The 25,226-nt window shown below is 41.1% G+C and overlaps 1 protein-coding gene across 1 annotated transcript in view; it reads left to right on the top strand.

The window, feature by feature from the left end:
• SLC16A7 (solute carrier family 16 member 7) overlaps positions 1–25,226 on the top strand; it is a 337,527-nt gene that overhangs the window by 214,533 nt on the left and 97,768 nt on the right. The window contains exon 3 of the mRNA XM_030217090.1: positions 13,558–13,806. Coding sequence (XP_030072950.1) covers positions 13,587–13,806 — 220 coding nt within the window. The 5' untranslated portion in view covers positions 13,558–13,586. The remainder of the gene's footprint in view (positions 1–13,557; positions 13,807–25,226) is intronic.

Below are 25,226 nucleotides of genomic sequence, written 5' to 3'. Positions count from 1 at the left end.
ATTGTTTTCACAGCTTTTGGGAGCCCATTCCATAGTTATGCGCTTATGTAGGAGAAGCAGGCTGCGTAAGTTGTTTGTATTTCAGTCCTTTGCAATTTGGGTAGTGTAGGTTTAGGTAGGATCTTGACGATCTGACTTCAAAAAATTACTTCAATTAATGTAAAAAGGGTGGACCATGTTATAAAACAGAAGAAGCTGCTTATGTACCTTATGCAACTGAATACAGGAATAGCTCTTTTGCAGAAAACCCACCTCTCTGCAACAGAGTTTGCAAAATTGAAAAGGGAATGGGTACAAGATTGTTTCTACTCATCTGCAAGTGGGAAAAAAGGTAGGGTAGCCATTTTGTTAGCTAAATCTTTGGATTATAAAATTTTATCATCTTGTTGTGATGTCTTTGGATTTTGGGTTATTGTTTATACTGAGATGACTCACAAAACCTATCCTTTAGTGAATATATATGGCCCTAATGTAGGTTTTCCTAAGTTCTTTTTCTCAGATACTTTCACGTCTAATATCTATGATATCAGCAATCTATGTGGAGATAGGAACTCCCAATGACCCCATCTTACACAGGAAGTCTTCACTAAATTTGAAACCATTGAAAGCCCACACTGTATTACAATAATAATGAGTGAGTGGGGCATGATTTATGCTTGGCATTTATGCCACCCCCAAGATTTAGATTATGTATTTAATTCTATTTCATTAACTCATTTATGTGTCCTGATTATATTCTTCTATCCAAACACTTAACTAGGGGGTTGTTGGGAGCCACTGTTGAACCTATCCTTATCAGTTAATGTAAGTACAACAGTTACACTAGATAGTCTTTTTTTGACCTGAAGAAAATCTAGAATTTTGATGCAGCCTTACTGCAAGATAGTCTATACTGAGATGATTAAGAACTGTAATCAGTATTCTTTATATTTTTTAAAATTTGATACTGCCCAAGCAGGAAGTGACATCATTGGACTTGATGGCAGCCTAGTTCTTATCCTCCTGCTGCTTTTGTTTTTGCACGGGAGTGACAGAATTTGAGAAAGAACTTGAAGCGCTATGAAAAAATCCCAAAATTGTCCTGGCAAGGAGAAGATCAAACTTGCTAACAAGACCTTGATGAAAACACCACACCGCCATGCAGGGCCAGCCCCAGCGTCAGAATCCAACTCAGACTCTACACTTTCGGTAGTGGATTCAGTGTGAAGAAATGAGACCGGCTTTAACGGAAGAGTGGGGGTTAATTCTGTGTTATTGTTGCTGGAATGTTGTTCCTTCTTGCACTTGGATTTTCAATAAAGTTCTTCTACAAATTAAAAAAAAAAATGATACCACCTAATCTAAGCAAGCAGGTCAGGGTGGTTCACAGTTCTAAAAACAAAAGTAAAATTGGAAAGGAACTCAAGGTTATAATAGGACAGACCCATCCACAGCAAAGAAGTCAACAAGCCAAAAGGTAAAAAGGGGTATTAAAGCATTAAATGACACACAATACACCATGAAGACAGACCAAAAGAGTGACAAGAAAAGTTTTCAGTACTGATGCTGAAATGCCTGAGAGAAATAAGTCTTAAAAAGTTATTTAAACAGTTTGTATGATACTTCCCCCTGAATCTTTGAGGAGGTCATTCCAAAACTTGGGACCAAGAAAATAAAAAGCATAATGTCTTGTCAATTCAAGATATGCCTGCTTGGGGACTTTCAAAACCAACTGATGGGAATCAAGAGATTTAAGGAACCTTGATGGGGTGTAGGGGACAGTGAGAGAAGCCATAAAAAGAAGGAAAGCCATAAGATATGCGTCATGGACTAGACGGAGAACTTTGAAATAAATCCAAAAAGGAACAAGACAATGGAGTTGGATGAGTAATGAAGTGACATGGTGTGATCTTCTAGCACAACAGAGGAAATGTGCAGGAGAATTTTGCAGGGTTTGAAGTCGTTTGATCTTTAGCAAAGAAATCGAATAATACTAAAGGAGCAGATAGTAGTTGAGAGAGACAGGACTGGTGATCCAGCAAGCAGTCATTTTGTTGGGGTTAAGAACCAGCTTATCATCAGCCAGCCAGTGGGTGATGGACTTAAGACAATGTTGGAGAGGGGAAAGGTCCAAGTGAAAAGCTGACATTGGAAAGAACATTAAGATATGATCTACATAAAAGTAAAAGTTAATGTTGAAAATCTGAATAAGTGTTGTGAGGGGACTCAAGAAAATATTGAAAAGTAGAGGAGCCAGAATAAAACCCATACAAGAACAATTTAGCGGAGAAGGTAATGGAATCCAGATAAACTGAGAAATAGTGACTGAGAAGAAAAGAGGATAACCAATTAAAAGCAGAACCAAAAACCGAATTTCTGATAAATGATAAAGAAGAAGAGAGTGATTAACAAAATCAGCAGATAGATAAAGAGATACAATCAAGGGTATATCATTTTTATCTAGAGTTGAAAGGAGATCACTCAGTAGAGCTGTGAGAATTGCCTCAGTGGAATGAAATTGATGAAAACCCACTTGACGCAGATGAAGAACCAGAGTGCTTTCAATAAAAGAGATCAGTTGTGAATACATCACTGTCTCGGCAAGTTTAGAAATAAAACATAGGTTTGATACAGGATGATAATTGGAAGGCATGGAGAGATCTGACACTAATGCTACAGGGAAAACTAAATGGCATGTCATATAGAATGTCTATAAAGTGTAAAATAAGGGGGGAAATTATCAAATATTCTTCTTGTCATTTCAAGAAAAGAAAAGTTCTGCTTAAATTGAAGGCTGATATTAAAGTGCTGGAAGCCAGATATATTATTAGTCAGCAATAGGATGATGCTATTCAGCTACACAATTTAAATTTTAATATAATAATATACTGGGTGAGAGGGCAGGAATACAGTTATTCTGGGAGAGCCAACTGTATTATGAAGGGAGGAACAAGGCTGGGCAGGCCCTTGTGAATTATCTAAAGGCTGAGCAGAGAACATCAAGATTCATGCTATTAGGGCTAAAGATAAGTTGCTCACTAATGCCCATCAGATTGCTAACCAGCTTGTGGAATATTACAATTACTACAAGTACATCCCCAGTAGGTTATATATCAAGCAAGAATAAATCCTAAACCTAATCCCATGACATAGCGACAGGGAGGCCAGTATCCCCCCCCCCCCCCCCCCCACACACACACACACTTTGGATTCAGGTACCTCCAAAATTGTGACACCATCTACTGCTGTGTCTGGTGGGGATCCCTAAGCCCTGCCAGTGAAACAGCTCCTCTACCAGCAGCTTGGCAATCGGTGGCACTTTTAAGGCCCAGGCCTACCCATACATACTCATCTTTTGCACATGTGCAAAATATGAGCATGCATGGGGTGGGGAGCAGTGCGGAGGCAGCCCACAGATAGTTCTGCTGACTACCAGGTCGCTGATGGAGGACCTGTTTCACTTCCAGGGCTTGTGGATCCCCGTCAGCTCAGGTATTTGAGCAGGTAGCAATGAGCAAGGCAAAATTTTGAGCCACCACCACTACCACTTTGGGCTCAGGCACCCCTACAATTGAAGGTCTGGCTATGCGATTTCAAAATATGACTTCTTCCATAAAATTACCTAATGCTCAGAAGGCTGCTGAATGAGATAACTTTATGGCCATTTTTTTCCCAAAAAAGTATAACTATTTTTCACCCAAACTTCTTTGGCATTTATATTTAGTGTGGTTTAAGCGATTGTGAAAAATTACAAGAGGACCTTACGAGACTGGGAGGGGCATAATCGAAAGTGGGGCCTAAATTTTCCTGAGGACGTCCTCGCAGGATGTCCTGGCGAAAGGGCGGGGAAACCCGTATTATCGAAACAAGATAGGCATCCATCTTTCGTTTCGATAATGCAGTCGGGGATGCCCAAATCTTGACATTTAGTTTGTCCCTAGAGATGGTCGTACTTAGACTTGGTATTTCTGATTTTCGGCGATAATGGAAACTAAGGACGCCCATCTCAGAAATGAACAAATCCAAGCCCTTTGGTCGTGGGAGGAGCCAGCATTCGTAGTGCACTGGTCCCCCTGACATGCTGGGACACCAACCGGACACCCTAGGGGGCACTGCAGTGGACTTCAGAAAAAGCTCCCAGATACATAGCTCCCTTACCTTTTGTGCTCAGCTCCCATAAACCCACTCCCCACAACTGTACACCACTACCATAGCCCTTATGGGTGAAGGGGGGCACCTAGATGTGGGTACAGTGGGTTTGTGGTGGGTTTTGGAGGGGGATGGGTCTGGGTCCGCCTGCCTGAAGTGCACTGCACCCACTTAAACTGCTCCAGGGACCTGCATACTGCTGCGACAGACCTGAGTATGATATTTGAGGCTGGCACAAAATATTTTTAAAGTTTTTTTTTTGAGGGTGGAAAGGGGTTAGTGACCATGGGGGAGTAAGGGGAGGTCATCCCAGATTCCCTCCGGTGGTCATCTGGTCAGTTCGGGCACCTTTTTGTGCCTTGGTCGTAACAAAAACTGGACCAGGTAAAGTCATCCAAATGCTCAGCAGGGACGCCCTTTTTTTTCCATTATGGGTCGAGGATGCCCATGTGTTAGGCACGCCCAAGTACCACCTTCGCTATGCCTCCGTTACACCCCCGGGAACTTTGGTCGTCCCCGCGACGAAAAGCAGTTGGGGACGCCCAAAATCGGCTTTCGATTATGCCGATTTGGGTGACCCTGGGAGAAGGATGCCCATTTTCTGATTTGTGTCGAAAGATGGGCATCCTTCTCTTTCGAAAATAAGCCTGTGGGTGTCTAAATGGCAGATGACATTTAATGTGTGCAAGTGCAAAGTGATGCATGTGGGAAAGAGGATCCTGAAGTATAGCTATGTAATGCAAGGTTCCACATTAGGAGTCACCGACCAAGAAAGGGATCTCGGCGTCATTGTTGATGATATGTTGAAACCCTTTGCCCAGTGTGCTGCAGCAGTTAAGAAAGCAAATAGGATGTTAGGTATTATTAGGAAAGGAATGGAAAACAAAAATGAGGACATTATAATGCCTTTGTATTGGTCCATGGTGCGACTGCACCTCGAATATTGTGTGCAATTCTGGTCACCGCATCTCAAAAAAGATATAGTGGAATTAGAAAAGGTACAGAGAAGGGTGACAAAAATGATAAAGGGGATGGGATGACTTCCCTATGAGGAAAGGCTGAAAAGGCTGTTCAGCTTAGAGAAAAGACAGCTGAGGGGAGATATGATAGAGGCCTATAAAATAATGAGTAGAGTGGAACGGGTAGACATGAATCATTTGTTTACTCTTTCCAAAAATACTAGGACTAGGGGGCTTGCGATGAAGCTACAAAGTAGTAAATCAGAGAAAACTTTTCTTCACTCAACGTGTAATTAAACTCTGGAATTCCTTGCCAGAGAATGTGGTAAAGGCAGTTAGCTTAGCTGTGTTTAAAAAAAGGTCTGGACGGCTTCCTAAAGGAAAAGTCCATAGACCATTATTAAATTGACTTCTGGAAAATCCACTGCTATTTCTGGGATAAGCAGCATAAAATGTATTGAACTTTTTCAGGATCTTGCCATGTATTTGTGACCTGGATTGGCCACTGTTGGAAACTGGATGCTGAGCTTGGTAGAACTTTGGTCTGTCCCAGTGTGGCAATATTTATGTAGGAGTGGCTCCTTCTTCACTTAAACCATGCTGAGTGGGCCAGGCGTCAGTATTCAGCTGCACGTAACTGAACGGTGCCATTGAATATCAGCTCTAACTGCTGTAGCACTCTCCAGTTAGTGCCGGTTAGTCTGGGTATAGAATCAAGGCAGAGTTGGAAATCATGCGGCCACCAGCAATATTCAGTGCCAGTGCCCACATAGCTAACCGGGCATGTAGGACCACACAAATGGCAGTTCTAATTTTGTCTGGTTAGTTATGCCAGTACGGCACTGTATATTGTCCATACTCATATAACTTCTGGTTGCTGCATAAGGTCCGAATATTCAGTGCTCGTGCCAGAATATTCAGGTCTAATTTAACTGGTGAAAGTCAGTTTTTAAGCAAATGTTGAACACTGTGGATGAATATTAATCCATTTGGCTCTTACAGGAGCACTTAGATAATGGAACAGGTGATTGAACTTTTGCAGAAGTTCTGATATTTTTATTGGAGACATCTTGGATTTTTAAATCTATCCTATAGATTCTGGCTATGAAGCTGACTAATGTTATGAATATCATCCATCCTAAGCAAGTAGGTAGCTTGAAGGACCACTTGAATGTGGGCAACATCAGATTTTTTAATGTCAAAATACTTATATGCCTGTATCTTGTCTTTAGGTGTGGAGAAAGCTTTTGATTGTAATCAAATGGGCATTTTTTTAGTGTACTGCATTAGTTTAGGCTTGAGCCCAATTTTATTAAAATGGTTAGATTTACTGTATTCTGCTCCACCACTAGATTTTATTACTCATTGTTTTCTGAGCATTTTGGGGCCCTTTTACCAAGGTGCACTGAAAAATGGCCTGTGCTGGTGTATACACGTGTATTGGACGTGCGCAGATCCATTTTTCAGAGCACCTGCAAAAATGCGTCCTTACGGCCACCCGTTGATTAAGCAGTAAGGTCTCACGCGTTAACCGGGCGGTAATCGTCAGCGCACGTACACTGCTGATTACCGCCTAGTTAGTGCCATGCGGAAGAGAATAGAAATTATTTTCTGCCAATTGTTTTGGATCCGCGTCAAAATTAGAATTACCACCTAGGGCACGCAGTGGCTGGGCGGTAGTTCTAATTTGACACACGTAAGTGCATAGTAAAAGGGCCCCTTTGTTTTGTATAGAAGAGTTATGCAGGGGTTTCCACTATCACTTTTGGAACTACTGGCTTTTGCTATTAGCAAACAGAAATATTACTGGATTTATATTTTGGGAAAAGTGATATAAATTATTCATCTATGTGGACAATATGCTTTTATATCATATCAACCAACCCCAGTTCTATTTGTGGTTTGCTTCAGCTCATTGGAAGATTCTCACATAATTCTAGCTACAAAATTAATTGGAACAAGTTTGAACTTCTTCCTTTAAATAGTTAGTCCAAAGATACGTGGAGGGGCATTTTCGAAAGGGACGTCCTCGCAAAGCGTCCCGATCCAGGGGCGGGGAAACCTGTATTTTCGAAACAAGATGGACGTCCATCTTTCATTTCGAAAATACTGTCAGGGACGTCCAAATCCTTACATCTGGTCGTCCCTAGATTTGGTCATCCCTAGACATGGACGTTTCTGATTTTCGGCGATAATCAAAACCAAGGACCATTTGGTCGTGGGAGGAGTCAGCATTTGTAGTGCAGTGGTCCACCTGACATGCCAGGACACCAACCGGGCACCCTAGGGGGCACTGCAGTGGACTTCATAAATTGCTCCCAGGTGCATAGCTCTCTTACCTCGGGTGCTGAGCCCCCCAAAACCCACTACCCACAACTGTACACCACTACCATAGCCCTTATGGGTGAAGGGGGCACCTAGATGTGGGTACAGTAGGTTTGTGGTGGGTTTTGGAGGGCTCGCTGTTTCCTCCACAAACGTAACAGGTGGGGGGGATGGTGCTGGGTCCGCCTGTCTGAAGTGCACTGCACCCACTAAAACTGCTCCAGGGACCTGCAACTGCTGTCACGGGCCTGAGTATGACATCTGAGGCTGGCACAAAATATTTTAAAAGATGTTTTTTGAGGATGGGAGGGGGTTAGTGACCACTGGGGGAGTAAGGGGAGGTCATCCCTGATTCTCTCCGGTGGTCATCTGGTCATTTCAGGCACCTTTTTGTACCTTAGTCGTAAGAAAAACAGGTCCAGGTGAAAACGTCCAGGTGCTCGTCAGGGACGTCCTTCTTTTTTTTTTATTATGGGTCAAGGACGTCCAAGTGTTAGGCACACCCAAGTCCCGCCTTCGCTAAGCTTCCGACACGCCCCCTTGAACTTTGGCTGTCCCTGCGACGGAGTGCAGTTGGGGACGTCCAAAATCGTCTTTCGATTATACCGATTTGGACATTTCTGTGAGAAGGATGTCCATTTTCTGATTTGTGTACAGATGGAATTAAATACTGCTCTAGAAAAGTCTAGATGATGAAAGCCTGTCCAATATGGAAGTATTATGTTAAAAGTCAAAGAACCTTGTTTCAGCTAGTCTCCATTGCATTTATTGTGGTTGGGGAGAGGTAGGGCTAAAAAGGGACCATTTTACTAAGCTAATGTATGTGCGCTTAACGCAGCTAAAAATGGAGTAGCACGGGATGCACTCAGGCATCCTGTGGTAATTCCAAAATGTGTGCTAATATTTTTGAGGGAGCGTGTCACGGGTGAAGAGTGGACATTACTGTGCTAACCACTTAGTACATCTACATTACTGAGTGCTATGAATTGGTTGATGGTATGTGTTCACATAGTAATTTTTAAAAATGACCATGCGCTAGTGGCAACTTTAGCACATGGCCATTAATACAAATAATTAAAAATAGGCCATCTTACAGCTGCAGTAAAAATAACCTTAGCACACAGGAAAGACCCATGTAAGAGTGCACTTAGGGGCCCTTTTACTAAGCAGCAATAAGTCCAAAGTGGACTTAATGTATTCTAATCCAGAACTACTGCAGTCCAACATGGATGCCATGGTAGTTCCACCCCCAGGGTTTACCCTACTAGTATTCATTACTATAGTGCTACTAGATGTAAGCAGCACTGTACACATTATATGCAGAGCTCACAAACTAAGTTTTTGTTTGGGGCAATGGAGGGTTAAGTGACTTGTCCCAGGTCACAAGGAGCTGCAGTGGGAATTGAACCCAGGTTGCCAGGATCAAAGCCCGCTGCACTAACCATTAGGCTACTCCTCCACTCCCTAAATGATGAATCTGTCAGAAGTAGGAATCGGGCAGCGTTCTGTGCTGCTGCGGTTACTGCTGGGTTAGCGCAGAATCCTCTACCACCACCTCAATTTGTGGTGGTAAGTGCTCCCCCCACATGGCCACACGGTAAGTGCAGTCTTACTGCATGGCCATTTCTTTTTTCAGCCTTTTTACCCACTGCAGTAAAAAGGGCCTCAGCGCATGGCAAAAACGACTGTTGCTACTAGCGCAGGGCGCTTTTTATCACAGCTTAGTAAAATGGCCCCTAAGGCCACTTTTTGCCACAGCTTAATAAAAGGACCCCAAAGATAGATATTGCTTTTTGACTTGGAGTATCTTACTTGTTCTAGTCCTCATAAAGCAAAAGAATAGGTGATTTTCATTCAGATTTTTTTCTGGAAACCAAAAATTGCCAAGTAACTCTTTAAAGAATTGGACCTGGATAAGGAGAGAGGTGGAATCGACTTTTTTGAAAACTGTCCTCTACCACTGTGCATTTATTTTTCTGACAGATGCCTGTGAATTGTAGATTCCTCCTCTACCTCAGAACTGTGTTGGCAGTAAAAAGAAATGTATGCTATTGTCCTTTTAAGTTGTGGGTTTTTTTCCCAGAAATTACATGCCTTCATAGGCTGTAAAAATGGTTCATTTTGTATGCAAGGCACTGTGGGGCCCTGGGCAAATTTCCCATTTTTTTTCCAGCTAAGGAACAAAGAATCTTTATTCTGTTATAAAATGTACTTCAAAGGAATGCCTTACATGCAATAGTGATGCATGGAAAGAATACTGTTATTATATAAATTGTTGTAGTGTACAGTTTTGCCATTGACTGACAAGGAAACTAAGGGGGTCTTTTACGTAGGCGCGCTGGCATTTTTAGCGCACATTAAAGATAGACAGACGCAAGCTAAAGATGCCCATAGGAATACATTGGTGTCTTTCATGTTTAGAACGTGCCTATTTTATGCACATAACTTGCTAAACATATTCTGTAACACACAGTGCCTAAATTCTAATGTGCGGAGCTAAAAGGGTCATAGTATTTGGCAGAGAAATGGGCGTTTTATGGGCATTCCAAAATTTACATGCATTGTTATAGAAAATGACCCTCTGAACCTAAATCTTCGTTCCATTATTTACACCACATTACCTTTTGGTATAAATGGATGCACGCAGTTCTAGGCACTGGGGTATCAACTAAGCATATTCTATATGCCTTGCCTAAATCTAGGCATCACTTATAGAATATGCTTAAACAGAAATTTATTCTGCTGCGCCTTGTAATCTTGGGCAAGTCACTAAACTCTCCATTGCCTCAGGTACAAACTTAGATTCTGAGCCCACCTGGGACAGAGAAATATTCACTGTACCTGAATGTAACTCACCTTGAGCTACTACTGAAAAAGGTGTGAGCAAAATATAAATAAATAAATAAATAGATTTTGTGCGGATGTTCAAGCACCATATATAGAATCTAGCCTATATTGTCCAAGAGCTATGTGAACTATCCATAGCACTTGTGCTGTAAATCAAAGGCTCAAATTATGACTATCCAAAACTCAAAACAGAAATCACTTATCTGCTAGGCGAGTTCTTCTTAGATGGGTGAATCTGGCAATATCCATATTTTGAAAATGAATGTTCATTCCAGTGGAGCACTAGTGATTATGTGAAATCAAGCATTGTATTTCTATTAATAGATTTTCTGAACACCCTAGTAATAAGTGAATTATCTCATAAATTCACTTGAACATCCTAAGATTTAACATAAAAAAAATAACCACATGCCCCTCCCATATTTCTCTAGTTCAGCATTAAGGCACGTGGACTGGAGACTGAGCTAGCATTGGGAGCCTGGATGACACAAATGTACTTTACCTTCTCTGTGAGATGGATTGTAATTTTTTTTTCTTTTTGGTATCTTATTATTCTTTACTTTATTGTGATATTTCTTTTAATGTGCTTTCTTTCTTGCTCTATTCTTTAATGTTACCTATGACAGTATTATAAACTGCTGTGTGGTTTTTCCTTATGGTAATATATCAAGTTTTGAATAAACTGTAAACTGGACTACATGCTCATTCAAGCTGAAGGCTTGAACAATGAGTTACCATTGTTGCTGCCATGATCAGATCTTGAATTGGCCTAATCCACACATCATGGATGGCTACCCCCAAACTTGAGAATTATCAGAAGGGGGAAGAGAGCCTGTCAGTTATTCTACCTTGATGCCACTTTCCTTTTTGCCACAGACCATAAATGAGCATTACTCCCAAGCTCAGGGGATCTGCAATCCTCTGTCTTCTGTACAATTCTCTATGTCCTAGTGATCTCGGGTTCAGTTCTCCCGTTGGCTTCTGAGATGGCAGCATGTTCTGTTGTGTTTCTGTGTCACTCCTTTGGACTCCAGTGCTTCCCCCTTCACTTCTTTAGTACCAGGCCAGCTACTGCAGACTTTAGTTTCATGCTTCTGTCTGACAAACCCCTGTACTCTTGTGCCATCAGCACTTCTGCATCTCTGCTTTAAGCTCCATTCGATATGCCCTGTCTTCCGTGCTCCTTCTACCATGTTCTCTTTTTTCTTTCTCTTTATTTAAAACTTGATATACCATACACCTTTTCAGATCTGAGCGATTTACAAACTACTACTACTTATCATTTCTATAGTGCTACTTGACGTATGTGGCGCTGTACACTTGAAACAAACAAACTCCCTCTCCTGTAATCCTCTGTGTTTTTGCCTCCTCTGTTTCTCTGTTCCTTTTCCTTGTACTCTATCTTTTTTGCAATTCCTCACCACCCTGATGCCATGTGTCTCCCTCCTCTACCATCTCCTTGGTCTTTTCCCTTCTTTTATTTCCTATGCACCACAGCCCCAGTGAATTTCTCTGTTTTATTCTCCCCTTCCGCCCCCAGAGCTCATTGCAGCAGCTGTGTTCTCACAGCACAGGGTAAGTGGTGAGAGACAACACAGAGGGCCATTGTTGGATGCCCAGGATCTGCAGGAGGAGCTACAGTTATGCGAGCTGTTGTCAAGGATTGAGCTGTGGCCCTGCTACTCTTCCCATGGCTTCCAGTCACTGCACAAAAATAGAGGCAAGGAGTGGTCACATGTGATAGAGCGCAACTCTCTGACACTGAGGACACTTTACCCTCTCCATCTTCATGCAAGAAGTGCTGCAGTGGAAGGGGAACTACCTGCCTTTGCCACCTGCATAATCCCATATTTTAGAGGCCATTTTACTAAGGCGCATAGGTGCCTATGTGCATCCAGTGTGTGCCAATTTGGAACTACTGCCCAGCTACCGCACACCCCCGGGCAGTAATTCCATTTTTTACGCAAGTCTGATATGCGCAGTAAAAAATATTTTCTATTTTCTACCGTGTGGCGCTAACTGGGTGGTAATCGTTAGTGTACATGCGCTGACGATTACCGCCTAGATAATGTGTGAGACCTTACCGCTAAGTCAATGGGTGGTGGTAAGATCTTAGGCCCAAAATGGACCTGTGCCAATTTTTATTTTGCCACAAGTCTATTTTTGGCCCAAAAAAGGGGCCTTTTTTGCAGGTGCGCTGAAAACTGGACCTGCACACGTCCAATACAAGCATCTACACCAGCACAGGCCATTTTTCTGCGCACCTTAGTAAAAGGACCTCTTAGTATCTGTGCAGTTGATAACCCGACTGGTTCCAAATGATGGCTTTGCCTCTCACACCTCTCCCAAACTTCATCTATGATTTGTTGCAACATAATATTTGTGCAAGTAGGTTATTACAAATTAGTCAGATTATGCTATATTTCATGCATAAACTTTAGGATCTGTATTGCTGTCTTCTGCATTATAAAGCTAGAAGAAATTAAAGAAAACCCATAAGACCATTTTTGGGTGGATAATATTGACATTGAAGTGGTGGGGGAGATGTATACTCGATAGGAAGATGATTTAATTATTTTGCAATGTGAGTCTTATAAAGACTTAGGAATTAAAATTAATTAAATTTGATGTAATTGAGCACAAGAAAGTCAGGAAAATTGTCAGGCTCCAAGCTGAGGAGAATTGATGGGCGGCAAGGAAGAAAGCTAATTAAGGGAACTGAAGCAAGAAGTTTCATCCCACCCATTCCCTCCCAAAATTTAGAAGAGTGAGGGTTGGGATTGGGATTTTGGGTAATTTTGTAGTTGGGATAGTGATGCTTAGGGATGTTAAAAGAGGTAGTTTAAGTCGCAGCTGTGGTAATTTAAATGAGAAATTTTCAAACAGCCTTCATTTAAGGTCAATGAATTTACTGGCTATATGAATTTTACAATGTAATCTGCTTGTGTGCGAAACTGCCAGAAGTAGAAGTGAGGCCTTGGCGTCACTGCAGGTCTCACTTTACAAGGTGGTTCATGGAGTCTTAATACATTTGATAGAATAAATATATGCAGCTAGCTCGGCACCGACTAGCTTTATAAAAGGTAATAAGAAAAGTGAAGGTTGCATTGAAATATTGATAATAACGTTTTTATTTGTGTTGGTTATGAATTTTTGATTGGTTAATAAAGCTGCAGCCAAAATTATTTCTCCAATTTATAAGGTTGTAATAGATTATTTGTTCATGTGTGAGTCAGGAACAGATGCAATGCAAGTGCCAATATTATGCTTATTGAAAAGTATTTTTTCTGTCTTACAGCTCTGTTGGTGTATTGATATTGTCCCAAGATGTCACCACCAGCTGGAGGACAACCAGCTCAGTATACACCTCCAGACGGAGGATGGGGCTGGGTTGTAGTTTTTGGGGCCTTCATCTCTATTGGATTTTCCTATGCATTTCCCAAAGCTATTACAGTCTTCTTCAAAGAAATTCAAGAAATCTTCAACACTTCATATAGTGAGATAGCATGGATATCATCCATTATGCTGGCTGTCATGTATGCAGGAGGTAAGGACTATGTGAATGTACTGATTCTATATATTCTGAAAGCAGATGAACTGTGGCAGATGTAAAATGCAGTTGACTCAAAAGCTGCAGTATAACATGTGAGAAAAATAAGGAGCTAAATTCAAATTTTCATAAATAACATATATTATGAAGGGCGCCTATAATGAGTGCCTAAATGTAGGCACTCACTCCTGGATTCTATAAATGGTGACTAAAGTTGCACACAAATCAGCGTGCATAGCCGATTAGTGTGCGCAACTTAATTGCTTAACAAGCTAATCAGCACCGATAATTGGCCACTAACAAGCAATTCACAACACTTATTTGGCACTAATTAGAATTTAAACATGCAACTTTCAAAACATATTCTGTAAAGTGGTGCATGTAAATTCTAATGCGCAGATAACAAAATGGAGCATGGCCAAGGAAGGGGCATGGGTGGTTCAAGGGCATTCCTAGAAATTACGTGCACTGTTATAGAATATGCCCAATATGCACCTAAGTTAGGTGCGGGCATTTACACCAGGTTTTAGTTGGTGTAAATGATTGCACCTAAATTCTAGTTGTGAGGACAGTTGCTACATGTATTCTATAAACCGTGCCTAACTTTTGGCGACATTTATAGAATAGCAATAACCTCAGGATTCTATATATGGCACATTAATTTTCCACATGGAAATCGAAGCGTATTCTATAACAATGTGTGTAACTTAATTGTTTAACTAGCTAATGCTGTTAATTGGTTAACAAGCAATTATCAGCACTAATTGGCGTTAATTAAGATGTACATGCACAACTTGCTAAGTGTATTCTGTAACTTGGTGCACGTAAATTATAAGTTGCATAGTTGAAAAGTGAGCATGGTTATAGGAGTGGAATGGATGGGATGTGAGCGTTTCTAAAATCTATGTTCGTTATAGAATGCACCCGCTCTGCACCTAATTTAGGCATCGGGATTTACAACAGGTTTTAGTTGGAGTAATTAACCGTGACTAAATTTAGTAGCGTGGAGCAGTACTTGGTGTATTCTATAATGTATGCCTAAATTAAATTGTACTTTATAGAATACACGTTGATGTCCACATGGAAATAGAGGCGTGATGTATAGAATCTAGCCCTAAGTGTGGGGTTTTTTTCAGTGCTGATTTTTTGGCGCAATTTATAGAATTTGGTCCTAATTGCACACATTGATTTATAGAATAAGCGCATTTACATGCATGAATGATGTCACAAATTGGCATTTATGTGTGTATTTGCTACGCACTGTTCCATAAAATTGGTATGCTAATTGAATGCCATGTAACAGCAAATGGGTTGCACCAGTTGGTGGAGCTTGTGTGTGTTATGGATGTTCCGCCTATTAGTGCGTGACCCTTATAGGATAATATCAGCTGCGCACATTGCAAGGTGCACTTAAGTGTGCCAGCTTATCCCTGCAATTGACCTGGTGTAAGATGTCACACCTAAGTATTGGTGCACCAAAGCAGCTTTGTACACCAATTCTACACTGTTGCAGAATTGGTGCTAACCATTATTTTTTGTCATGCCTATATTTTGGCGCTACTTTATAGGGAAAACTTTTTTGTATCATTTTCACCAACACACAATGCAAGAAAAGCCATAGTAAACAGAAAAGAAAAGTCCTTATATTATGGAATAAAAAGGTAAACTAGATTTAAAAAGAAAACATTTCACTGATTCATCTAGCTGGATAGCTTACTCTGATACCACTTGCTCTACTGTGCCCTGACTATTGTGGTAACAGCTTTATGGAGTACAGCCTTCTGATTTCTCTTAACTGGCTGAAAAAAAAATGGAGAAGACTTATTTATTTATTTACATTTATTGTCCACGCCTATTTAATCAAACCCAAAGTGATTGACATGTTGCAATAAATAAATTTCCCCAGCAATACAATTAAAAAACATAAAAACTCATCTTTTACAAAAATAAATAACTAAGCAACTCTTCAAACTCCAACCTATCCTCCATCAATCCTCTCACCCCATACAACTGTGATCAGCATTGTAAGTATGGAACTTGGAATCCCCCTTTGCAAAGGGTACAGTGAGCATTAAGGTTTCAATCTGCAAGAACTGAGCCTGCAATGTAAATTTCCATCCCTTGAGTAGCAGTCATTTTTGAAGTCATACAAATGGAAAACTGAATTTTATTTATACATATACTTTGATACATCCATATTTCACTTCTCATAAAATTATTTTAATAGTCAAGATATTCAGTCTAGCACTTTTAATTTCCCAGGATTATTATACTGTAATTGTTTGTTATTTCTGTAACTTTGTTATAAAAATGAATATGTAAATGTTAACACAAGACTGTTAAATTCATTTTGACAGTCAATTATAATAAGAAAGCATCGTATTGTGGAGCCTACACTAATCTGTACCAACCTGTTCAGTAAAAATCAAATCAAAAGTGAAACATGAGACAGCATTTACACATGACTATACTGGCTGACATTTTTTTGATGATAGGGGCAAAAAACCCTCTTACTATGGATTAAAATTAATGGATTAAAAACCATGCCAGTATCTAATTATTTTATAAAAGACAGAGAACAAATGCAAACTTAGAAGCTCACAAGAGTATCTAGTAGAAAGTAGAAACAAGTCTAGAAGTGCATGACAACTTCAAAGCAGTTTTTATGATTCCATGTGTATTAGTTTCTCAGGGGCCCTTTTACAAAGTAGCGGTAAGCCCAACGCTGGTGATAGTTCTGGTTTGAGCGTGCACCATTTCCGATGCTAACCTGGTGGTAATTGGGCATTACCACGTGCTGCCTGGTTACCTCCGGGTTACCATGGGAGCCCTTACCGCCACATCAGTGGGTGGCGGTAAGTGTTCCTCGCCGCATGGCCAGTCGATGAGTTAAATTATTTAATGGCCATTTTGGGGGGGGGGGAGGGGGGATTTTTACCCACTCCGGTAAAAAGGGCCCTGGCATGTGGAAAAAATGGCCCCTGCCACTACTGCAGGGCCCTTTTTCCTGCAACTTAGTAAAAGGACCCCTCAGTAAATAAATTTTAGGCATGCTGATACCGGATTATGCTAGTATTCTATAATGGAACAGGATGCCTAAGTTACTACTACTACTACTTATCATTTCTATAGCGTTACTAAATGTACGCAGAGCTGTTATAGATTAAGGGTGTTTTACTAAGCAGCAGTAAGCCAATGTGGGCTTACCGCTCGCTAAACTAGAAGTACCGCTGGGCTACTGCAGCAGCCCAGTGATAGTTCCCACCCCCAGCACATGACATTTCCAGCACTACAAAAATATTTTTATTTTTGTACTGTCGGTGTTTACCACTGGGTTGGTGCGGGAGCCCTTACTGCCATCTCAAAGGGTGGCGGTAAGTGCCCCCCCCCCCCCCCAAATGGCTGCACAGCAAGTGCTTCACTTGCCGCATGGCCATTTCTTTAAAAAAAAACAGCCTTTTACCCGCTGCGGTAAAAGGGGCCCTCAGCGCACATAAAAAAACATGTGTTGATGCCAGCTCATGCCCCCTTTTGCCTCAGCTTAGTAAAAGGACCCCTAAGCTTCTATTGCCAGCTTTCGGGACATCTAAATGGAGGCGCCAGTTATAGAATTGCTCGGTAACTGCTAAGGTGCTGCATCAATTAGACCCTTCCATGCTAGCCAATGGGAAATACAACACAATAGAGGACTCTTAAAGTTCAATATTCAGCGATGCAACCTGTGGGAAAATTAATTGGATGTCTTATTCTGGTTAACTTTACACAGATTTTCAGTGGCACCTAAATAGATAAAGAATATTAGGGCAACCTTTCGCCATAACCAGTTTTGTCCAGATAAACTTTGTGTTTCCCAGAACATCTTTGTCTCTGCCTCTCTTGAAATGATATATTTTGTCTGGCGTTAACCAGTGTAGCGGGCCTTCTTAAGATCAAACGTATGTTACCCAGACATATTTTTTGACTATTTCATAAACAAATCCTAAACAGAGAACACTTAAAGGAAGACATTTTACAACCACCTTTCTGAAAAGACTAAGCCTAGAAATACATAGAAGGGCATAATCGAACGCGGATGCCCATCTCCATGGGCGTCTATCTCCGAGAACGGGTACATGAAGGGGCGGGACAGACTGTATATTCGAAAAAAATGGACGTCCATCTTTTTTTCTGATAATACGGTTGGTGCCCGGCAAATGCATCAGATTTGTGCGGATTTGAGCTGGGCGGTTTCGTTTTTCAGCAATAATGGAAACCGAAGGCGCCCAGCTCAAAAACGAACAAATCCAAGGCATTTAGTTGTGGAAGGGGCCAGGATTCGTAGTGCACTGGTCCCCCTCACATGCCAGGACACCAACCGGGCACCCTAGGGGGCACTTGTAACTATTAAAAAAAAAAAAGTAAAATACCTCCGAAGTCCATAGCTCCCTTCTCTTGGGTGCTGAACCCCCCAAATCCCCCCAAAACCCACTGCCCACAACTCTACACCATTACCATAGCACTTATGGCTGAAGGGGGGCACCTAGATGTGGGTACAGTGGGTTTTGGAGGCAGTTTGGAGCGCTCCCATTTACTACCACAAGTGTAACAGGTGGGGGGGGGTGGGCCTGGTCCACCTGGCTGAAGTCTACTGCACCCACTAACAACTGCTCCAGGGACCTGCATACTGCTGTGATGGCATTTGAGGCTGGCATACAGGCTGGAAAAAAAAGTTAAAGTTGGGGGTTTTTTTGGGTGGGAGGGGGTTAGTGACCACTGGGGGAGTCAGGGGTGGTCATCTGGTCATTTAGGGCACTTTTTTGGTACTTGTTCGTGAAAAAAATAGGGTCCAAAAAAAGTGACCCAAATTCGCGCTAAAAATGCCTTTCTTTTTTCGATTATTGGCCGAGGTCACCCATCTCTCCTCGGCCGATAAACACGCCCCAGTCCTGCCTTCACCACGCCTCCGACACTCCCCTGTCAACTTTGCCTGTTTCTGAAGACGGCCAAAATCGGCTTTTGATTATACCGATTTGGGCGCCTTTGCGAGATGGGTGCTCATCTCCTGATTTGGGTCGAAATATGGGCGCCCATCACTTTTGAAAATAAGGCCGATAGCTAACCAACTAAACAAAATATCTGTTGCAAAAATTTTAAAAAAATTGTATTGAGATCATTTACACAACAAAATGATCAGGTTTTCCAGCATCAGATCATTTGTATATATATTTTTCCTCCATTTGTACCTGCTATTTTAGTCTACTTGATGTTTTATTGCTTCAGTGCATAAAGAAAATGCTACCCTCTAAAGCCATATAGAATACAAACAAGCTTGAATACAGTGTATGAGGAGAGTTACTATAGAATACTGTTTTGCGCTGTGAATGTACTTCAACACATTGCTTCACCAGAAATTTGGAGGCATATTTTCAAAACACTTAGGTGTCCTTTTACAAAGCCACAGTAAAACGTGGCCTGTGGTAGTGTGGGCAGATGTTTTTGGCACGCAATGGCCTACTTTTTATCGCAGCTGGGGAAAAAAGTCCATGTTTTAATGGGCCAGGAAATTGGCATGTGCTAAAATTAAAACTAGCGTTTGCCTATTTGCATCCTGAGCCTTTACTGCCATGCAGCATTCACCAATGTGGCTGCACTGCCGACTACAGCCAGGAATGCCCCCGAGGTAGAAAAATATTTTCTACTTCGGGACTCAGTTCGCACCAAACTCAGAATTACCGCTGGGCGCACGAGCTAACCTGCTGGTAGTGCTGATTTAGCACATGCTACTTGTGCATTAGCCCTCCCACACCTTTGTAAAAGGGCCTCTTAGATTTACAGAGTTACATAGAGGGGTATTTTCAATATAACGTCTAAGTCCGATTTTGGAGATTTTGCAAAAAATGTCCAAAATCTGAATAGGAAAGAAGGTCATTTGCAAAAAAGAAAAACATCTGTCTATTTTTTCCAAAATTCTGTTTTGAACAACATCCAAGTGCAAAATGCACATAAAAAAGCCATTGGGATTTAGGAGGAGTCAGCATTTTTTGTAGACTGGTCCCCCCACACATCCTGGGAAAGTGATAGGGCACCCTAGGATGCACTACAGTGGACTTCATAAAATGCTCCCTTATCTTGTCTGCTGAGCTCAGAACTCACCTAAAACCCACTACCTCCAACGGTACACCACTACCATAGCCCTTACGGGTGAAGGGGGTGCCTATATGTGGGTACAGTGGGTTTCTGGTGAGTTTTGGAAGGCTCCCAGTTTCCTCCACAAGTGTAACAGGTAGGGGGAGGTATGGGCACCTGTCTGCAGTGCACTGCATTCACCACTAGACTAGTCCAGGGACCTGCATGCTGTTCTAATGGACCTGAGTATAATATCTGAGGCTGGTGTAGAGGCTGGTAAATAATGTTTTAAATCACATTTATTCAGGGTGGGAAGAGGTTAGTGACCACTGGGGGAGTAAGGAGAGATCATCCCTCATTCCCTCCAGTGGTCATCTGTCATTTAGGGCACCTTCTTGTGCCTTATTCGTTATAAAAACAGATCTAACTCAAAACGTCTTAGTTTTAGTCCTGGATGGTTTTGTTTGTTCCATTATGGCTGAAAAACGTCCAAGTGTTAGGAGCACCCAGATCCTGCCCTTAATATGCCCTGTCACCCCCCTTGTGATTTGAACGCACTTCTGATGGACTTCATAGAAAAACATCTAAAAATTGATTTTCAAAATACCAATTTGGATGTTTTTGTGAGAAAACTGTCCAAATGCTGACTTATGCCACTTTTTGGACGTTTTTCTCTTTTGAAAACGTGCTCCAAAGTCTCCCAATTGGTTTGGAAAATCAAGAAAACAAACAAACAAAAAACTTGGTAGCCAGTTATATCAGAATAGATCTAAGACCTAGATTATTCTTTTTCTCATGTGGAAAGATCACAGAGAAAGTGAGGCTGTCAATCTATTATAGATGCTAGGATATTATTTTTAAAGTATTTCTTTTTAAGATTTGCAGTGTAGGATATTGGTAGCCATATTGATGCTGGAAAAAAAGGATTGCTTGTACACTCTGGGCTAGATTCTATATGTTGCGCCTGAAAAATCCACACAGTATAAAAGTACACCTAGGCATATTCTCTAAATTATGCCTAAATTTTATAGAATAGGTTTACATTTCTGAGTGGTATATAGAATACGCCGAGCGCCTCTCCATGTGACCAAATTTGGTCACATTCATTTAGGCCATGTTTGACTTGACATAAATCTCAACACCTATATTAGGCAGAGAGTGAGTGTATTCTAATAATTCCCATTCCACACCTATAACCACACCCCCTTTTCAACTGTGTGACTCAGGATTTATGCACACCACATTACAGAATATGCTTAGCGAGTTGTGCACGTAAATCATAATTAATGCCAATTAGTGCTGATAATTGCTTGTTTGCATCCAATTGATTGCGCTGATTAGCTAGTTAACCAATTAAGTTATACACATTGTTATATAATACACTTTGATTTCCATACGGAGATTAAGGTGCAATATATAGAATTTTGGGGTCTGTAAATAGTTATGTAAGATCTACAGTAATGCCTTTCATACAGGCCCACTTAACTCCATTTGCTTTCTATCGCCAGAACTCATGATACAGTCAAGACCAAAAAAGTTATCCGTAATAATGAACTGAATCATACACAACTTCAAACTTTATTTCTAACAATTGTCTTCATGACAAACATTTCCAAACCTTTGTCCCATATTTTATAGGCCGCTATCATATATTTAGGTCTTGACAGATTGATAGCAATGATATATAGTTTATTCTGAGACTTAAAGGTTTAGCTCATGCCGTTCATCAAAATGCTCATTAAGGTAACTAGCATTTTCTGGAGAACACCTGAGATCCAAGTGCTTGATAGAGTATAGAGTTTGGCTTATTAATCATTGTGAGCTGACAAAACTGTAGTATTTGCAGAGAATCTACTGCTTCACTGGTAGATTTCTTATGGTTGTTAACTGGCACCTTTGTCTTAATAGCAGGTTAATATCTTTTGACATTGTTTTATAAAATAATAAAAGTACTATAAGTAATTCAGTCAAAATATTAAAAGAAATATTATTGTACTGTGTGTTTAGCACTTACTTCATGTTAAGAATGACTAGTATTCAATTATAGGATACCATCTGGTAATCCATATGGCCTTCCAGATCGTGTCGTGCAAATAGGTCAAGCACATTGTTCATCTCATTAATAAGCACTACGCTGAAAATAACACACTTAAGAAATTTTGTCCATCTTAAACAGTTTTTGTCTTAATCATGGATGAATATCCATAGCATTGTTAATATATCAAATATTTAGCACCAGTTCTAAGCACTTATCACAAAATGATTTCAGGATCTATCCATCGACTTATCAGCCAAGATTGCCCAAGATGATGTACAATAAAAGTAAATAAATGTTAACTAAATAAATAGTGTCAATATACACTACAAATAATAGCATAAACTTAACAATAAGAAAGCAAAATTGAAACAAGATACACAAATATATACAACTGAACAATGAAATACAAAATAGTTAAAAGCAGCCTAGTTTTAGTAAAAGAAAAAAAATGACTAGCCATCCACAAAAAAATCTACAGAACACTCTAAATGCAACTTCAATTAAAATGACAGTCCAAAACTAAGACCAGAAAGAGAAACATAAATTAAAAAAATTCTTATATTCAGCAAGATACAAACAGCTGACCTAAAAATTCAAATTTTGAAGCACACATTTTCAGGGGTTTTATAGACACTCTCCATACAGCCAAGTATTCAGGATTTTTCCAAACATAAGTATATGTCTCAACAAACATTTCTAGAGGGATGGTGCTATCACGTTGTCTCTAGTGTGAACCAATCACATCTCACACAGTAATAGTGGATTGCATTTTGTGAAGGAAAGAGATGAAGTATATCCTCTATTAGTATGAGAGTCCTCTCTGCTGCTTGGAATGCAAAGGGATTCCCCAGTGGTGGCTGGTTAGCCCGTTGACATCATCATATAGAGCCCAGCCCAGTAAATAAGATCATGCCCTTGCTTAGAACCATGGGAGAAAGAGGAGATGTACCTGTTAGTATGAAAGGCCTCCCTATTGCATGGTGTTCCAGCCAAAGGCAATATCACAGAGGAACTCCCTCTTGGTGGCTGGTTGGCTTCTTGATGCTACAAATCAAGGGAGAGAGAGGAGATATACCTGCTTTTAGTATGAGATGCTTCCCTGCTGATTGGAATTCCAGCCAGAGATAACATTGCAGAGGGACTCTGGCAGTAGCTGGTTGGTCCTTTGACATCATGACATAGGGCCAAGCCCAATGAATAAGACTACATCTTTACTGCGGTATGATCGCAGGCTTGTTGGGAGCCCCTTCTGGGCCATGGCAGAGTGCAGGGGAGGGAGCATGGTAATATGTGATTACATCTAAACTCCCTAAGGAGGACTAAAGTAGTTTGGTTAACTACTGTTCAAATGGAGAAACATAAACTTACATACAAAGGACCCGTTTCTAACTTTCTAATGGTGAAAGGTGCCATGAACAAACATATCCAAGTGTTAAAAACTGGAGATGTCTCTAGCGAGACACAGGAATGGCTATTATTTTAATCTAGGGCAGTGGTTCCCAAACCTGGTCCTGGAGGCACCCCAGCCAGTCAGGTTTTTGGGATATCCGCAATGAATATAAATTGAATATTTGCATGCACCGCCTCCACTGTAATGTTATGTTTTTGCTCTTCCAGTACCCCAGGAGGCAACAAAAAGAAGAAATTTATGGTAAAGAAGATTACAGGCTTTTTAGAAGTCTCTTGCATCAGCTACCAATTTTACTTTAAGCATTATGGACTAGATTCTATATATGGCACCTGAAAAATCTGTGCGGAAAAAAATATGCCTTGGCGTATTCTATAAAGTATGCTTAAATCTAGGTGTATTTTATAGAATAAGCCTAAAATTTCCATGCAGATTATAGAATATGCTGAGCACCCATCAATACAACTAAATTTAGTCTCGGGCAGTTATGCCAAGTAAAACTTGGTGTAAATGCCAATACCTAAATTAGGCACGGACCAGGTGTATTATAAAACAATGTACATAAAATCCCCACAACCCACCCATGGCCACACCCTCTTTTCAACTATGGGACTTAGAATTTACACGTATCACATTGCAGAATATGCCTAGACAATTGTGCACATAAATTCTAATCAATGCCAATTAGTGTCAGTAATTGCTTGTTATGTGGCAATTATCGGCGCTGATTGGCTTGTTAACTAATTAAGTTGCACACACTAATCTGGAATACGACTGGATTTGTGCACATAACTTGTTGCGCTAAACAGAATCCAGGGGTTTTTACTTTAAGCATTATGGCTGCAATGATTGTCAGAAAACAGAGGCTCAAGTTCAGGCTGGCAGAAGTGAATTGGCATCAGGGGAATCATAGAATTTTCAATACCCAAACTGGTTTCCTTTTCTCTCCTGGCTCTTTTTCTCTTTTCCCAGCTATCTCACTCACCTCAACTCTCCATTTTCTCCTCCTCCATCCTCTCTCACATCCTGTGTAGTTTCGTAGCTGGGGGGGGGGGGGGGGGGGGGGGGCGCAGGGGGAGCAGTCGCTCCCCCAAACAATCTTTAGAAAAAATGGTGCCTATGTCCCCAAAGCGCCTGCCGCCTCATACTGTTTTAACCTTTCCTTCCGGCTGCTGCTTTATGAGTCTGCAGCAGCCTAGAGGAACCGTGAGCATCCCTTCCCTGCCCCGCACTAATTGGGTCACTCAAACCGCTGCCTTCCCAACTGACTTGGCTGCAACCAAATGAAGCCATGCGCTGATCTAGAGCCCTGTGTGCACCACTGCCGCCTCCACCCCGCCCCACCCCCAAAGATGTAACTTCCTGTTTGGGAGGAGGGAGCGGATGAAAGAAACCGGCAGAGGCACCAGTAGCATACATAAGGCTATGGCCCCGCCCGCGGCTTCATTTTTGTTGCAGCCAAGTTGGGGAGGCAATGGCATGAACAAGGAGGTTGAACTCAAAACGTTGAAAGGCAAGCCACTGCTGTATCCATCTTTTACCTGTTGCCTGTATTGTCTCTCTTCCTTTCCTCTGCTCCGCGCAGCTGTTAACCTCAAAGCAAGCAAATCTAGGAGGAGCTGCTCTATCCACATTGTTGATTTTAATTGTTGGTAGCATTTTTATTTGATCATCTTTTCTTATATTTTTAAGCATGCCAGCTTGTGCAGGTGCAGCATAGGGATGTGTATACAGAGAAAGTTTTGGTTTCATGGGTTGGAGTACTGCTTTGTTCTAAATCATGCCATTTGGAGGGGCTAGTTATAGGGACTCCCTGTATTCATGTAGAGATGTTTCCAGGTGCTTAACAATCAGATTTACTATTTA

Source organism: Microcaecilia unicolor, chromosome 10 (genome assembly GCF_901765095.1).
Source record: "Microcaecilia unicolor chromosome 10, aMicUni1.1, whole genome shotgun sequence".
In the NCBI taxonomy this organism is placed as follows: domain Eukaryota; kingdom Metazoa; phylum Chordata; class Amphibia; order Gymnophiona; family Siphonopidae; genus Microcaecilia; species Microcaecilia unicolor.
Note: the sequence above shows the minus strand (reverse complement) of the source record. Positions and strands in the feature narration are given on the sequence as shown.